The following is a 17,990-nucleotide window of genomic DNA, read 5'->3' on the forward strand; positions in this document are numbered from 1 at the left end:
TGTTTGGTTAGTGTTGGAGCTGAAGTTTGTAGGATAGTAGATGTCCAGGAACAGGGTTGGGTACCCCTGGGTTAGACAGTTGGACTTGTAACCTGAAGGTTGCAGGTTCGTGTCTCAGGTCTGGCAGGGATTGTAGTGGGGGAGTGAATGTATTAGCAATTTGACAGAAAGACAGAATTTTGTGTGAACTAACCCTTTAAAAAAGACCTTATAGAAAGACTCTTATTAACCTTAAGAGGGGAAACAGTGAAAGTCTATGAGATGAGATCAGTGATACAGTCAAACAATAATTTATGTGTGTGTGTGTGTGTGTGTGTACCTGGTATTCATCACATTGTGGGACCAAATGTCCCCACAAGGATAGGAATACCAGTAGATTTTGACCTTGTGGGGACATTTCTCAGGTCCCCATGAGGAAACAGGCTTATAAATCATGCACAATGAGTTTTTTTGAGGAAGTAAAAGTATGCACAATCTCCTGTGAGGGCTAGGTTTAGGTGTAGGGTAGGTGTAGGGCGATAGAAAGTACGGTTTGTACAGTATGAAAACCATTACGCCTATGGAATGTCCCCATAAAACATGTAAACCCAACGTGTGTGTTGTGTGTGTGTGTGTGTGTGTGTGTGTGTAGACCTACACTTTCGTAGTCCTGCTGTCATCATGATCTCTCCTTGATGGTCCACACTATAAACAAACAAACACACATCAATGTAGATTTGCATAATTTACATACAAGTTCAGTATGCAAGTGTTACTGTTTAAAATACCTGAGTATCTGCAGTTTATAGTTTGGATCCTCCAGTTTGTGGTAGAGCAGCTTGACGCCCGAATCTCCTGGGTGATTGTAGCTCAGATCCAGCTCTTTCAGGTGTGAGGGGTTAGAACTCAGAGCGGAAGACAAATAACCACAGCCTACCTCTGTCACCAAACAGCCAGCCAGCCTACAGATACACACAGTCAGATTATCTACAGACTAGGGATAGGCATTTCTGGCAATTTCTCATTTCAATCATCAATAGGTTTTAAAAACGAGTACCTTAGTATGCCTGTAAATTACCACTTATAGGTCCTTAAATACCTCAGTATCTGCAGCTGACAGTTTGGACTCTTCAGTCCATCAGATATAAACTTTACTCCAGAGTCTTGCAGGTCATTGCTACTCAAATCTAGCTCTCTCAGGACAGAGTTTGAGGATTGTAGAGCTGATGACAAACTCTCACAACATTGAGCAGTGAGATTACAGGCAGCAAGACTGAAAAAGAGCAGAACACACACACATCAACAGCCAGATCATCTATAGACACATATTTTGACCAGCTGACTGTAAATGACCACTTATATGTTTTTAAATACCTCAGTATCTGCAGCTGACAGTTTGGACTCTTCAGTCCATTGGAAATAATCTTTACACCAGAGTCCTGCAGGCCATTGTTACTCAGATCTATCTCTCTCAGGACAGAGTTTAAAGATTGTAGAGATGAAGACACAATTTCACAATGCTGATCTGAGAGACCACAGCCAGAATATCTAGAAGAGATTAAATCAAATTTAAGAAAATATGTACAAAGGGTTGCCAGTTGTCTGTCCTGAGAGAACAGAGTATGACAGGATTTGAACATTTAATCACAATTATAAGCTAACTTCTGTAACAGAAATTTACAAAAAATTACCACTGTTTGGCAGATAAATAATTTGACGTACTTATTCTCAGTTCTTTATTAAGCTTTTAGTTACAACTCAAATGAAAAGGCTGGCTACGGGCCTGGTGTACATGTGTGACCTGCTGAAATATAAGTTTTAAACTTTTGTGACATTAATATGATTCACAAATCTGACAGAGTTAGAGGTGTTAAAATACTAGACCTATATCACTCATAATATTCCCATTCACAGTAATCCACTTTTCCTATAGTTTTATTCATATTATGACATAATGCAGATCTCTTTAAATGGGTCCTATTATGCTTTTTCACTTTTTGAACTTTAGCCAGTGTGTGGTGTGTATGTTTGGGCATAAAAATCATCTACAAAGTTAAAAATCTTAAAGTCCAATCCAAAGGGAGATATTTCGTTTTTTACAAGTCCCTTTTCAAGAACTACAATGAAATGGCTCCTTTGGACTACAGCATTTGTTTTCCTCATGCAATGATGTCACAACGTGGTATCCTGTCTACGGAAATCCAAATCATTCATGGGTGGGGATTCGCCTAACTTTAGCAATGTTTTATGGACAGGCTCTTCTGGGATACTTCAGCGAGCTGTAGGTCATCTCAGCTTTAACTAAAGAGTCCATGAACTGCTCCAAAATCCATGCTGGAGCCATGCCATTGACGTGCCATATTGAGGGTTCAAACACATGCAGATTCGCAGATGATGTAAACACAAACACTGACTAGTGATCATCCGTGGACATGCCGGTGCCACACCGTAGATGTACAGTGTGTGTTAAGACATTTATTCATCATACAGTGTAGATAGCGTCACTAACCTTATGGTTTCAGACATGTAAATAATAAATACTTTAGCACAATAATTATAATATCATGTATCACAATCTCATGGGGCTGACAATAGGACCAGCAATACTGTAGTAGGGCTGCACGATTTGGAGAAAAAATCTAATTGCGATTTTTCTGATCAAAATTGCGATTTGCGATTTAAAATGCGATTTACTACTATTTCATAAAAGAGCTACAGGTTTGATATGGTGGTTTTAACAGCACCAAAGAAAGACCAAGCATAATCACAAAGTATGCTAAACTGTTCTACTGTTTATTTAAAACCTCTTAAACATTGTTGCCTTTTTTAAAATAAAGTTGTCAGTTATCACGACAAATTAAGAAAATAACTACAGTATCTTAAATAAAATTAATTAAAATTCAATAATAAAATATTATTAAAATCTTTTATAAAAAAAAAATATATATATATATATATATATATATATATATATATATATATATATATATATATATAATTTTATAATAAAATATTATTAAAATCTTAAAACTTTTAGGAATCCAAACACACTGTAAACAATTTTACATCAGTAAAACACTGAAGATAACCTACATTAAGAGACACTTTGTTGGGAAGTTGAGCCGCTGCTCCCGCTCATCTTTTCCAAATGACGTTAACGTTATTTGCTCAGTAAATGCAGTAGAGACCTGCACTCCTACGGGAGTATAGCGGGACCCGAGGCAACCGACTGCGGCGCGAGGCAAAACTTGATGGGCGAGTGCGGCTGTTCGGGACGCGGGAAAATAAAATGATTCGCGGGACCCCCGCAAAATAGAAATATCTAAAAAGCAAAATATTGTTATTCATCTATTGCACAAAAGCAGCAAGAAAAACTAGTATATAACTTACAGCTATGATTAGTAAGCACAAGGATAGGCAGTCATCATCAGAGGTGTTTTAAGTTAGAATCCACTCACTGCTCAAACATTCTTGCACAGTGCTGAATATTGCGTGCTCGCGAATTAAAACACACGAAGTGTAGACATTGTGAAAGATTCATTGTGCATAATATTCATTGTGTTAGAGCTTTATGAGATCGCATATGAACTGAGATGTCAACTTTAGCTTTGTCTGCTTGCATTCTGCTATGGATACACACAGTAGCTCATGCTTGCTCTTCTGTTAAGAATAACAGTGGTTTGTGAATGTTGATGCTTAGCCTATAACAAATATTTTATCAGGAGCGTTTATGCTGGGGTTTTGTGAAATTACTAGATGTTACAAAACTGTTTCATGTAAATTCAATTGATGTACTGAAAAAAAAACTATATAGGTTACTTTTATGCGGGAAGGAGCGGAACAAAACATGAATGTCGAGGCGGGAACTGAACAAGATAAACATATTTCTGCGGACGCGGCACTGAAAAATACGTCCTGTACATGTCTCTACATGCAGTGTTAAAATGCCCCCTATTGGTTTAACTCTGCATCAAACGTAATATAAGCATGAAGACGTAATGTGCACATGAAGCGACCTGTCAGAAACGACTTAGATGCTTGTTACCACATTTGATAATAAATCGAAATAATCGCAGCTCTTGCGATTTGAAAATCGCACCCTTTCAAATCGCGATTTCGGTTTAAAAACGATTAATCGTGCAGCCCTATACTGTAGTACAAGTCGAACCATAATAACAAATTGCCTCACATGGCTCCAGGGCGGTCGGTAAATTCTTTAGTGATCAGATGATTTTTTGTAAGAAAAATATCCATATTTAAAAGGTTAGAATCACTGCTTTGGGAAGGGGGCGGCAGGGCGGAACGCGGTCTACATGTTTGCCAATCACAACACAGTGCGACTGAAAAAGTGAATTATGTAAATTATGTGAAAAATTATGCGTTTTTCGAACCACCAAGGATGAGAGCATGTTCAAGTACACACCCAAAACAAAATAAAGACTTTGTAAAAGAGCATAATAGGACCCCTTTAAAGTGTGCAGTAAAAAGTAAAAAGATTTCAAGCACTGCGGTCACTAAAGTGAGCTGAAATGTTAAGCATTTATGATGAATAACAGTGAAGATTAAATGTTATAATGCTATGTTATTATTGTAATTAATATTTCCAGTAATTTATTTCATTATTTTATCTTCATTCACAAGTGAAAATGTCTCAACTGCAGATATACTAATCAATGCTTTCGACCGCCCCTTTGCTTCACCTGCTGGTGATTTAATGAACAAGTTTCACATGTGACTGGGTTGTATTTAACTAAATAATTAAACACTTACAGAACTTTTCTGCAGTTGATAACAGCTGGTATCAGTCTTCTTCTCCCTTCATCTGAAGTGTTGTATTTCTTGGGGTCCAGCTCATCCAGCGGCTCCTCTGACATCTGAAGCATGTAGGCGACAGTTGAGCAGTGAGCAGGAGAGAGTTTCTTATCTGAGTTTTTGTCTGATTTCACAAACTCCTGAATCTCTCTGGATAGAGTCTGATCTTTCACTTCCAGCAGACAGAGGAACAGATTGATGGACTGACCAGCTGAGAGATAATAACGATCACCTGGATCTTTGATATTCTTTTTAATGTCCTCTGTGGTTCTCTTGATGCTCTCTGAGCTGTTCTCTGTATGTATCAGTAGATCCTGTAAGAGTCTCTGATTGGACTCCAGTGAGATGCCCAGCAGGAACCGCAGGAACAGATCCAGCTGTCCATTCTTACTGTGGAGTGCTTTGTATACTGCTGACCTTAGTAGATCATACAGAGAGACTTTAGATCTGTAAGATCTAAATTCATGCAGAAAAATCTCCAGCGGCTTCTTGTTCTTTGACAAACAGCAGTAAAACAGATAAAAAGCGGCGAGAAACTCCTGAACACTCAGATGAACGAAGCTGTAGACTTTCCTCTGATGAATCACAGATTCCTCCTTAAAGATCTCAGTGCAAATCCCAGAATACACTGAGGCGTCAGTGACGCCTATGCCGCTCTCAATCAGGTCCTCCTCATAGAACATCACATTGCCCTTCATCAGCTGTTTGAAAGCCACTTCAGCAAGTTTCAGAATCCCTTCTCTGTTGGACTGCAGGAGTTTCTCTGGATCTTTCTCTTCATACTTCTGGTTCCTTATGTTGATCTGAATCAGCAGGAAGTGGATGTACATTTCAGTCAGAGTTTGAGGGATTTTTGCACTCAGGTCTTCTTCGAGGAGCTTCTGAAGCACAGTGGATGAAATCCAGCAGAAGATGGGGATGTGGCACATGATGTGGAGGCTTCTTGTTTTTCTGATGTGTGAGATGATTCTGCTGGCTTGATGCTGGTCACTAATTCTCTTCCTGAAATATTCCTCTTTCTGAGGGTCATTGAATCCCTGAATTTCTGTCAGACGGTTGATGTATTGGGAGGGGATCTGATTGGCTGCTGCTGGTCTGGAGGTGATCCAGATGAGAGCAGAGGGAAGCAGCTCTCCCTTGATGAGGTTTGACATCAACACACTCACTGATGAAGTCTCATTCACATCACAAACTTTCTGATCATCTGAAAACATCAGTGAGATTCTACTTTCATCCAGGCCATCAAAGATGAACACAACTTTACACTTCTCATAAATCTTTGAGTCCAGATCTTGAAGTTCAGGATGAAAGTCCAGCAGAAGTCTGTGAAGGCTGTACTGATGATCTCGGATTAAGTTCAGCTCTCGAAATGGAAGCACAAACATGAAATCTACATCCTGATTGGCTTTTCCCTCGGCCCAGTCCAGAATGAACTTCTGCACAGAGATGGTTTTTCCGATTCCAGAGATGCCTTTAGTAAGAACAGTCTTGATTTGGTCTTTCTTCATCGTCTTATTATATCCTGGTTCAGGTGAGGCTTTAAAGATATCATTGCAGTAGATTGGAGATTCTTGTTGGTGTTGTGTTCTGGCTGTTTTCTCCATCCGTAAAACCTCGTGTTCTTTATTCACTCCTTCACTCTCTCCCTCTATGATGTAGAGCTGTGTATAGATTTTGTTCAGGAAGGTTTCGTTCCCCTGGAGCTTCAGTCCCTCAAATAATCTCTCATACTTGCTCTTCATGCTTGTTTTGAACTGTTCTTTGACTCTTTGTAGTTCACCAGTCAGACAGAAGACAGATGTGGGTCCTCGAGAAATGTTTCGCTCTTGATCTGCTCTGCTGAAATATCACATGAAGAACAGATAAAGTATAAATCTAAAAATAAAGGATGTATAATTTTAAACCTACCTGCATCAATAGAGATGCCAGTCTTTTATTTTCAGTATAATTTCTTGTGGTTTCACAAAAGTTCACAATCAGTATACAGTGCATATGTATGACAGGTGACTGCTTAGGATTGACTGCGGAATAATTATTGAGTCTTTACTTTATGGTGTGGATATTGTAATTTGTTAGATGGTTGTAAGATGCATATTTTATCTCCCTCATCTTTTTGAGTGAGTAGTCAATGATAGAAAGCAGGCATTTCAAAATTTGAGTCAGCTGTATTTCAGTTTTATAGGGCTATAATTAAAAGCCCAAAATTACGAATAGTTTTTTTTTTTTTTGCCTTGTTTTTTTTCTTTTTCTTTTTCTTTTCTGGCTAATATTGTATTTATGGTTTTACACTGTGTTTAATCTCTTAAACTCGTTGGCATATTTTGGATTTTGGCATACCTGAATTTAAAACAGTGCCCTACTCACATACATTGGAGTAGCTTGATAAAAATGGCCTCATTTAACAGAAAATACCCTACAATTTTACACATGGGTGGACAAGTATTTTAAACTTCTTTTTTTTTCATTTTATGATAACACAAATAAAAAATCTAATTCTGATATTTTTAAGAAAGGCGTATTTATAAGGACTGTTTGATCTTTCGTCCTGCAGAAAGTTTCTTTTGATTTCACTAGGTGCCAGTACACAGGGGAACAATAATTTTCTTTTACATACACAAATAATTTTACATTTTAAAAGTTATTTGAATGAATGCAGTAGTAATCGGAGCAGGAATGTGACATATTTGTTTATTTGTTTACATAAGTTATTTCCATTGTCATGATGCTTTTGATCATAATTCTGTGCCTCTCCTCTCTTCCTCCAGACTCCGGGACCCTGATTTCCAAAGGAAATGCTAAATTTACATTCATCAGAGAACATAACTTTAACCACTCAGCAGCAGTCCAGTCCTTTTTGTCTTTAGCCCAGGTGAGAAGCTTCTGACGCTGTCTGTTGTTCAAGAGTGGCTTGACACAAGGAATGCCACAGCTGAAACCCATGTCTCGCATACATCTGTACGTAGTGGTTTTTGAACCACTGACTCCAGCTGCATATTCCCCATGATTGTGTAGCCTACAGAATTAGACTGAGAGACCATTTAAATGCCTTTGCAGGTGTTTTGAGTTAATCAGCTGATCAGAGTGTGGCACCAGGTGTCTTCAATACTCAACCTTTTCACAATATTCTAGTTTTCTGAGATACTGAATTTGGGGTTTTCATTAGTTGTCAGCTTTAATCATCAAACTTAAAAGAAATAAACACTTGCAATATATCAATCTGTTAGGAATTAATGTAAACATTATACAAGTTTCACTTCTTGAATGGAATTAGTGAAATCAACTTTTTGAAGATATTCTAATTATATGATTAGCACCTTGTGCTCCAACACATAAAAAACAAACAAAAAAAAACAAGAAATGATGTAGTCTTATAACGCTACTGGTATTACAAGCATAAGGGGTTAAAGTAGGTGTATAAATAATTACATAATTTTTAAATACAGCTTAATAAAGAATTATTGGTCCCACTTTACATTAGGTGGCCTTAACAACTATGTACTTACATTTAAATTAATAATTTGGTACAGTGTACTTATTGTGTACAAACATGTTTTTACATTGTATTTATATATTTTTAAAAACCTATATGTAATTACATTTGTAATTAATTTCTGTAATTACCACTGTTGAACCAACCCTTACACCCTAATCCACCCTGAAACCTACTCATACCACCAAACCTGCCCCTAACCTTACCCATATCCCACCTTAATAAAGGCAAAAGTGTTTTGCAATGCAATATGACCACACTAAGTACATTGTGCTTTAAGTACATAATAATTAAGGCCACCTAATATAAAGTGTGACCGAATTATTTAAAGAAATTGTGTTCTTTTTGTATTCCAAAATATTAAATAATTTTGCTTGTAAATATCTTGTTATATCTATTAAAGAAAAACACATTATTAGATATTGTCGTGACATATCATATTTCCCACATTTTTACTGCACTCCTAAAGTTTTTCATGTAAGTGCACGTGTGTTTATTGTGTCAAGTCCTGTCTGTGTGCATTGAGTGTGTTTTTGACTCCCATTCAATCATCACTACATGTTTATCCTCACCTGGGGTCAGAGGTCACCGGATCGATACTGAAATTAGGATTAGGAACCAACATGGATGTGTCACTCTTCAGAGACACACAGCAGGGATCTGCAGATGAAGATCTCTTCCTCTTCCTGAAGGTCCTGATAAACAGAGAAATCATTCTTCATTTAGTTCTGCCTGCTGTTTTATCTATTATAAGCAGGGCTGCAAAAATAACTCTTAAAATCATTAAAGAAAAAAAATTATATATACAGGTACAATACATATATATACACATACAGATTACACATACACATTAACAAAAATATGAAATCTTAAAAAAAAAACAGCAGTGTAAAATTACAGACCAGCAATAAACTGAAATATTATAGGGGTGCACGATATATCGTCATCGCGATAATAGTAAATGCGATATATGTATCGCAGAGAGTTGCGATAAATTACATTTAATTTACGTCCGAAACGTTTAGGCCTTGCATGCATAGGTTGTCCAAATTTGACCAAACATATAGGGGCTTACTATCTTTATACCCGCCTCCCAAGTAGGTGCTATAATGCTATTGGCTAGACCAGGCCAAAAGGTGAATCTGGTGGCTCAGAGCAGAGAATGAAAAATAAATATGGCAGGAGTAGAAACAAGTAAGGAAAATGACAGCAGTGATGAACTTGTGCCTAAAAAGAACTGTACGTCTGAAATATGCAGAACGTTTTTGTCCCTTATGCTCCCAAAATTTAATCTGCGCAACCTCAAATTATATTTGGGAGCATTTTTGCAAATGCAGGAAATTGCATTGCGACATGGTTTAATTTCTTCACAAGAAATGCTATTGCTGCATAGTACACTCTCATCAACCTCTCCCCCTCTACGTGAGTTGCGGCAACTTTGCGCTCTCACACAAGTGCAGCCACACTGCGAAGCATATATAAATAGTTTTGTATGCAATGGCAAAGTGATTATATTTTATTTCGTTATTATATTAAGTTAATTTAGAAAAGCATTTGGCGTAATTTTTTGTTTGTTAAATGTACATTTTTGATTTTCAAAATGACCAGCGAGTCGATCATAGCCTATGTTAGATCAATTTGTCAAATAATCATGACTTAAAAAAATCTATAGATATTAAACAGTTCGAGCATATTATATGCTAGTTTAAACGTGTAACCTGTATAAATGTGCACTGTTAGACCCATATCCAATCGTTTGTGTGGAAAGTGAAAGCTAAAGCAGGCGCCAGTGTGATCACTTGCACTGGAAACAACTTTAAATACGGCCTAATTTTTGCTCGTTACGGTAAGAGTAATATATTATTTGGAGCTGTAAAGGGTCTACGTTTATTTTATGTCAACAAAAATGTGTGACTACTGTATATATAAAAAGAAAACTTTTCACAACGTTTCACAATGATCAACCGAAACCGAAAGTAAACACTTTTATTAGGCTATGAAATACTTAAAAGATGCAATTCTCTCTAAAGGCGCGTCCAATGAGGAAATGGCACGTCAGGATCATCAGCTTTATTTTTTTTTATATTTCCTTACTATTTCCCCGACACATTCATGGTAATTAATTGTGCCGGTGATTTGTGGCAAGCTTTAGGTTATTGCGTGCGCATGATCGTGCAACTCTTAAAACTGCACTGAAGGCACGCTCGGGCTGCACTTGAATAAGCCGATTAAACATCTATGCTTTCTTCTTTATCTTTAATCTCATTTGAAATGAATTTGCACTCCAAATAAACATGAGGCTACTTGCGACTTTTTTTCTATGTTGTTCTGTACAGAGAATAGTAATATTGTTGCTTTTTAAGCCATAACTGTATATGCTACCAGAAATAATGGTAAAGCCAAAAATTATTGTCTTCAATTAGATTTAGACATTGCAAAATGTTTTTGGATTGTGCCAGATTTTTACTGGCCCCTTTCGGCCACCCTATGAAAAAAATCCTGGAGGCGCCACTGGGGACACGGTTTTCAAAATCCTGTTTGTGTCCTCCCACTTTTAAATGGTTTTGTTAAAACTTGTACTTGTACTATGTACTTATATTTTCATTCATTCTTTTCCCTTGCTTAAGGCGTAAAATAAATATATTAAAAAAGGCCTTCAGAATCAGCCCATTTGCTTGTAAAACAACGGCAATCAGAATCGACCATGAAGAAGCAAGATCGGTGCATTACTAAAAAGAAATTGGGTGCTATAATTTTTTTTGGGCGGTCCTAACTTTTTGAAGTTGGGAGCTCCAGTGCTACCAAGTAAAAAAGTTAACATAATATGGCAATTATTTGGCTTCATGTTTGCAACACCCTTGACATATTTTTTTTTTTTTTTTTTTTTGCCTGAATAAGATCAGACAAACATCTATGACCTGTTTATGATCATTATTCATATGATATAATTTATGATCATATCATATATAAATGATTTTTAAAAATAGCAAATAACAATTATAATAGTAATAAAAAGCATTTCTCAAGGGAAATGTTATATCGCAAGAAATATCGTTATCACAATATTCAACAACAATATCGCATATCGCATATTTTCCCAATATAGTGCAGCCCTAATTTATAATATTATGGGTTTAAAACTACAAGCTGGTAATGCCTGTGAAGTAATATATTATAGTGGCACACAATCATATACAGCTAGTCAGCTAACTGTGTTCTGTAGCTGTGCTATGTTGCTATAACCATCTTTTGGATCTACCTGCAATTATTTCCCACAATCAAGTTCCAGTTTATATTATGCAACAGTCTAAACATTAATCTGAGCTCCAAAAATGGATGTGTGCTTAAATGGTACCTACATATATATTGTATACACTACATAACTGACATGAGAACTGAAAAATCCGTTGCAGTCTCCTTAAATCTGATTATTCACTCTTCCCACAACAATCCCAGATTGTCAGAGAAGCCCGTTTTGGTCAGCTTCTAGTTATAAATAATTAAACAAAATTAATAGTAGATATTAAGTAGGGGTGGAATTAATCTAGATTAATCTAGATTAAAATGGCTAATTTGAATTCTGATGAAGGCATTCAGAATATGTGTGCTACCCAAATAATGACTAAAGGTAAGTCTTCGAGAACGGGCCAGGTGGCGCATTAGATCAGGCGCTCATCTCCTGTTTCCAAAATGCATCACAAACTGCTTGACAATTGCATTTACAACATAATTACCTATACAAACTTGTGTAACCAAGTACTTCTGCGCAAAAGGCTGCACGACGCGCGTGTTGCAGTTAAATACACAGACGCGCACAAGCATGGATTTCTGCGTGCATAGTCTTCCATTAAACTGCGTTGCTTTTAGAAGCGTCAATTCAGTTGTTGCATATAGTTTAATGTCTTTATTTCGGGATTATCAAAGTAAATTATAACTCACGTGCCCCAGTAAAAAGGGTCTAGCAACGCACCTGCCCCGAAGCGGCTTCGTAACTGCATCAATGTCAGCACGTCTCATTTGATGTGGTAATTTCACAGAAGTTGAAGACTCGTTCTCGCCCCCTACAGTGCAATTCGACTAGGTATACGTCATCCGCGCTAAAATATCAAGGTGAAAGTCATCATATCTTGCGTAGTTTAGACTAGAGGATGGATACCCGAACCGAGCCCGACGGTACCCGACGGAACCCAACGGGTCGGGCCAGGTTCGGACAGATATTTAGAAAGGATGCTCGGGTTCGGGTCGGGCTCGGTCACCTCAGCGCGAAAGTGCGCCCGTGTTATAACGGCGCTTTTTGCCCAGCGTGCACTGATGCTCTCATCTGTTGACATTTCCGAACGTTTTTTTTTAAAGTTGCTTAAAAAAAAGCGGGCTTTCCACACAAAAAAAGTGCATGTGTCATTAATATGAGTGAAAAAAGAGATTTTAACTGTGTCGGGCTGGGATCGGGCTCGGACATAAATATCTTAATGCTTGTCGGGCTCGGGTCGGGTTCGGTTACTGCTCTGTCGGACTCGGGCCGGGCTCGGACAGAAAAATGCGGCCCGATCCGCAGTCTAGTTTAGACCCAGCTCCCAACCCAACTTTGAGAATAGATTAACGGCGATATTTTTTTTATCGCTCGATAAGAGTCTCACGTTAACGCAGCACGTTAACGCCGATAACGGCCAACCACTAATATTAAGACTTATGTGGTTAGAATTGATACAAAATAATGTGAATGCCAACTTGCATAATTATGGATTCATTTTTTTCCCCATTTACGCTGTTGTTGGTAATGCAGGGAATTAAGTGATTGGTTGTCAAGGCAGCCAATCAGAATTTAGCAGCCTCATCTCTGATTGACTAGAATTAAGGCATATTGCAACACTGGGTTGTGTTTAGTAAATAAGTCGTAAGCATTTAGAAAGCACAGAGGCTAATGAAACATTAAATGTGCAACGTCCAAAAGCTTGCATTTTGAATGCAAAATTTATTTTGGATGCTGAAATACTTTTTTCTTTGCAAGGCAAAATTTTTTTCAACAAAACTCAGTTCACAGGTGCAAATACACCTTCAAACATTTAAGATATTAGACTATATCTCACCTGTGATCAGATGACACTGGACCATTACTAAATACAGGAGGATTTGCCATGGATCTGTCACTCTTCAGAGACACACAGCTGTGATTAGATGACACTGGACCATTATTAAATACAGGAGGATTCTTCATGGATCCGTCACTCTTCAGAGACACACAGCTGTGATTAGATGACACTGGACCATTGCTAAATACAGGGGGGTTTGCCATGGATCTGTCACTCTTCAGAGACACACAGCTGTGATCAGGAGATGAAGATCTGTCACTGCTCTCTGTGTCCTCCATAATGAGACACCTGCATATGAAAACACAAGAGAACAAATGACACATAATATTATTATTAGTATTCTAGTAATTGAAGGAAAACTAATCTTAATGCAACACAAACAATGACATTCAAAAAAAAAGTGGAACCTCAGACTCAGCAGCAGTTTGTAGATGAACCACAATCCTTATGAATCCATAAACTAATGGTTTACTAACTGTAGAAGAAGTAGTATATGTGGATGCAGAGTCTTGGTTTAGATTTATCAAAATATATACGAAAAAAAAAACTGGGTGGATTTTTATGATTATAGGGTGGCTGAGTACATGCACTACAAAGAAACATTTTAGTTTATGTTACACAACTTGTAAAAGTGAATTTTGATGACCCGATGACATGTTCAATAACTCATGAACTTTTTATAGTGACTTGCTTATCCATTAAAAAAAAAATAGCTTAGATGTAGTAAACTACTTTTTCTATGTTGCTGTAGCTTAGCTTGCTACATTTCCCAGAAGGATAGCTTCAGTGAAGCGAAGCTACATTAAACAAAGAGTAAATGTTACCTTAAACGTAGTTATCATTAGGGCTGGGACATGATTAATCGCGATTAATCGCATCCACAATAAAAGTTTATGTTGACATACTAAATGTGTGTTTACTGTGTATATTTATTATGTATATATAAATACACACACATACATGTATAGCCTTTAAAAATACTTATATGTGTGGATAGTTATATTTGCATTTAATTTAGATTATATATAGAATTATAAATATTTTATTTATAAATCTAAAACAGTTTTCTTTAATATACATGTTTGTGTGTGTATTTATACATACATTATATATACACACAGTACACACACATACAGTATGCAATCATAAACTTTTATTTTGGATGTGATTAATCGAGATTAATCGTTTCCCAGCCCTAGTTATCATTATATGTCAATATGTTGACTTTTGCAGTAAATCATACTAATTATTGCATTGCTATAAACTAAACTAAAACCAGACTAAACTGTTTTTCCACATGGACAAATGGAACTGTTTAAAATAAAGGGAAGATTTAGGAAGGTAAACCTCTCAGAAAACATACAAATAAAGTCAATTTGAGACTTTAAATAACTGTGTGCAGCACTGAGATCGCTAGACGGGGGCCTAATGAATCTTTTTTTTTTTTACCCACTCTGACATTTTTTTACTGGTTTTGTAGCCCGTGTTGGTCTAGTTTACTGTCGGCTACTAATCGTGTGGATTCAGACACATTTCCAGCACGGATCACTGTATGTCAAAACCAAACTCTCACTAAAGCTGATCGTCTGCGAAAGTCCGCGGCCTACAGCGCTCCTGTTTTCTGTTCAACGTTAAATGTTTATTTCCTTCTCTGATAGTCTACATTTCCGATCGTAAAGAATCCGACAGTTCTAAATTTGAACTAAAAGCAGAATCTCTAGAGTTCATTATAATCCTGAGGACGAATTTGTGCAGCTTCATTCTCTTTTGCATGCGCCACTGATACACCATAAATAGACAGAGCTGTGACATGTTCTCTGTAAGAGAACTAATGTTTAATGTTTAAAGATCGGATTTAACACGAAAGAGATGCTAATGAGAAATCATCTATAATAATAGGAATTTATATCAGAAATTGATTACAATTTTTTTTACCTTAATGTGATGTTTATGTTCGTTTTTTTTAGTCGTATTTACTGTCAAGTTTACTTTCGTTTTCAACACAGCTAGGCGAGTCTCCTTTGTCTTCTTCTGGTGTTTTTTGGCGGTTTTGGCCACCTACTGGTCTGGAGTGTGGAGTTAAAAAAGAGAGAGGAAAAGAAAAAAAAAGAAAGAAAATAAAACAAAATTAAATTCTTTCCGAATTTCCTGTCTTTTTAAAATAATTAAATAATTAAACAATGTCTCATTAATTGCATTTGTCCCTTCCCTAACAGTGTTTTTAGTGATACTTTATCATACCCCATCAATCCTATAATTTTTTGACTAACTTGATCAGATTTTTTTATATGTTTAAAGGGGGGCACGACCAAAAAATTTTGAGAACCACAGGTCTAAGGTAAGGCGCTCATGGCAATTAACTATCGTGGCCTCTGTCTTTGTGCCGTCACATCAACAAGAAGCTGAGAATGTCCTGATTTTAAAATTTTTATCATTGTAGGATGGTTGTGTACACATACTACCAACACACATTAATATTTGAACATGTAAAGTGAGTTTTGCATCCGATGAACTTTTTGAAGTTTGACTTTCCTCTGACTGTTTCAGAAAAAATTCAAAGCTTCTGGTGGTTAGTACAAAAAAAAAAGAAGAAGAAGAAGAAGAAGAAGTAGCAAAAAGCCTGTGAAGCACCGTCAAAAGAGGCATTCACCACAATTTCCATAGATCGACTGCTACATGCACAAATAAAAGTGTGTGTGTGTGTGTGTGTGTGTGTGTGTGTGTGTGTGTGTGTGTGTGTGTGTGTGTGTGTGTGTGTGTGTGTGTGTGTGTGTGTTAAAAAAATAAGTCTAGTTCTGATAAATGCTCCTTTTGCTGTATCCTCATAAATATTTCTAATTCCATTTCCAATAAATTTAATTTTTGCAACTCACCATCAGTCAAAACTTGCTTTTTCTTTTTATACAATTTAAAATATCCCTAATTGATTTTTCTTTATTTATTTAGTTTCCAGTTTTCCTTCCTGCTGTTCTAATATCAAACGTAATTAATTCCCAATACTTTCCATATGATTTTTTCTAAATCTGCAATTGTTCTATATTTCTGCAATAATACCTTTAATGTTTTTTCTTCTAACCTTCTTTTTTAAGCAATTTGTTTGTTGCTTCACACTCCAGTTCAGCGGGTGGCGCTAAAACACAGACGCTTGTTTACCCAACACCATTTAACCTCAGAGGAAGAAGATTAGTTTTACCAGGCTCTCTCTCTGTTGTTTATCGAGACGCTGGATTAATACAACATGTTAGAAATGTTTCTGTTAATAGAAAAATACCGTTTTTGAACCAGGTCAGTAAATACCTGTACAATTCCCATCCTCATAGTAGGGATTACGTTTTGAAGCAAGCAGGAATATCTGGAGGAGTATCAGCTGAACTGAGATCTGCTGCTGTGAAGATGATGTTTGTTAAAGAGGAGAATGAGGAGGACACGAGTGAATCAGAAACCTGGAGAATAAAACATGAAGAACCAGAACCATTGAGAATAAAACATGAAGAACCAGAAACCTACACAATAAAACAGGAGGAACCAGGAGGTTGGTGCCACATCCAGTATAGCAAAAAGAAAAAAAAAAGAATATTAAGACTTTAAACAGTTTAAATAAAGATAATTGTTTTACCAAATTCAAGATTAAGGATGACGTTCAAAATGAAAACATTTTGTCAAAATTGATGTATACAGTGCAAAACCAAAATCTTATTAATAGATGTTACATTTGTTTAGGCCATTTTCAAATAACTAAGTATAGACTATGTTTAGACCAGGTATACATAACTACAAGCTGCTGTAGCACGCAGGACCACAAGGAGACACCAACAGACCCCTTTCACAGCTAATTTTTGGTTCACAGAACATTCCTGGAACGTTCCCCTAACCTAAAAAGAACATTCTGTTTATGTAAAACTTTCCTGTCTAACCAATAGGGAATGTTCTATTTAAGTTGCTAGAAGGTTCCCAGAACGTTCTCCTAACCCCGGAGTAAGCAGCATGGAAGACGGATGTGAATGTCAATAATCACTACTACACACCATGTCTTGTTTTAAACAATTGTTTAATCATCACAGATTATCAGAACACATTAACCATCATAATGAGCATTAAATGAGACTGGATTATCCTTTAATATGTTGCACTTTTCTTGTTTGTTACTGTGAGATTAGACATACAATTTAATATCCCAGATTTTATGTTTATTAAAGCACCAAATGACAATGGCATCAACAAAATATTGGATTTAAAAAAAAAATGTGTATTTTAGTTTTACAGACATCAAAAACTAATAACATGTATTTGACTTTAACTAGGATAACATTACATTCGTTTCTTACCACTGAATTAACGATGATGTGCTTCCCTCTTCTGGTCACTAAACGAAAACGTCTTGGTTAACATCATGTGCTCTTCAATTAGAAGTGTCACATCTCCCTAAAATCACAATATTTACTCTCTATAATAATAATTTTAATTATTTTTTTTCCGTTAAAGAGATCAATCAACAAATGTTAGTCAGTCAGTAAAACGAATTGGCCGTTCATTTTTAAACGCAAGCGCATTTTGTGGAAGACAGGAGAAAGCGGGTGCAGATCAGAGGCTGGGTTTATTTCTATTTTAAAGAAATAAAC

General features: G+C 36.6%; 2 protein-coding genes across 2 annotated transcripts in view; both read right to left on the reverse strand.

Moving 5' to 3' along the window:
• The window catches only part of LOC141329867 (uncharacterized), a 68,911-nt gene that overhangs the window by 35,837 nt on the left and 15,084 nt on the right, over window positions 1-17,990 (reverse strand). The gene's annotated exons all lie outside the window — the stretch shown is intronic.
• Window positions 4,746-6,571, reverse strand: LOC141329935 (protein NLRC3-like). The gene has a single exon (XM_073835492.1). It carries the CDS (start codon window positions 6,531-6,533, stop codon window positions 4,746-4,748), a length of 1,788 nt encoding a protein of 595 aa, XP_073691593.1. The 5' UTR covers window positions 6,534-6,571.

The sequence above is a fragment of the Garra rufa genome, chromosome 1 (assembly GCF_049309525.1).
Source record: "Garra rufa chromosome 1, GarRuf1.0, whole genome shotgun sequence".
Lineage (NCBI taxonomy): Eukaryota > Metazoa > Chordata > Actinopteri > Cypriniformes > Cyprinidae > Garra > Garra rufa.

Excerpts from the sequence above, each read along its gene's own strand:
- LOC141329935 (XM_073835492.1), bottom strand. The coding sequence starts at position 6,533 with ATGAAGAGCAAGTATGAGAGATTATTTGAGGGACTGAAGCTCCAGGGG.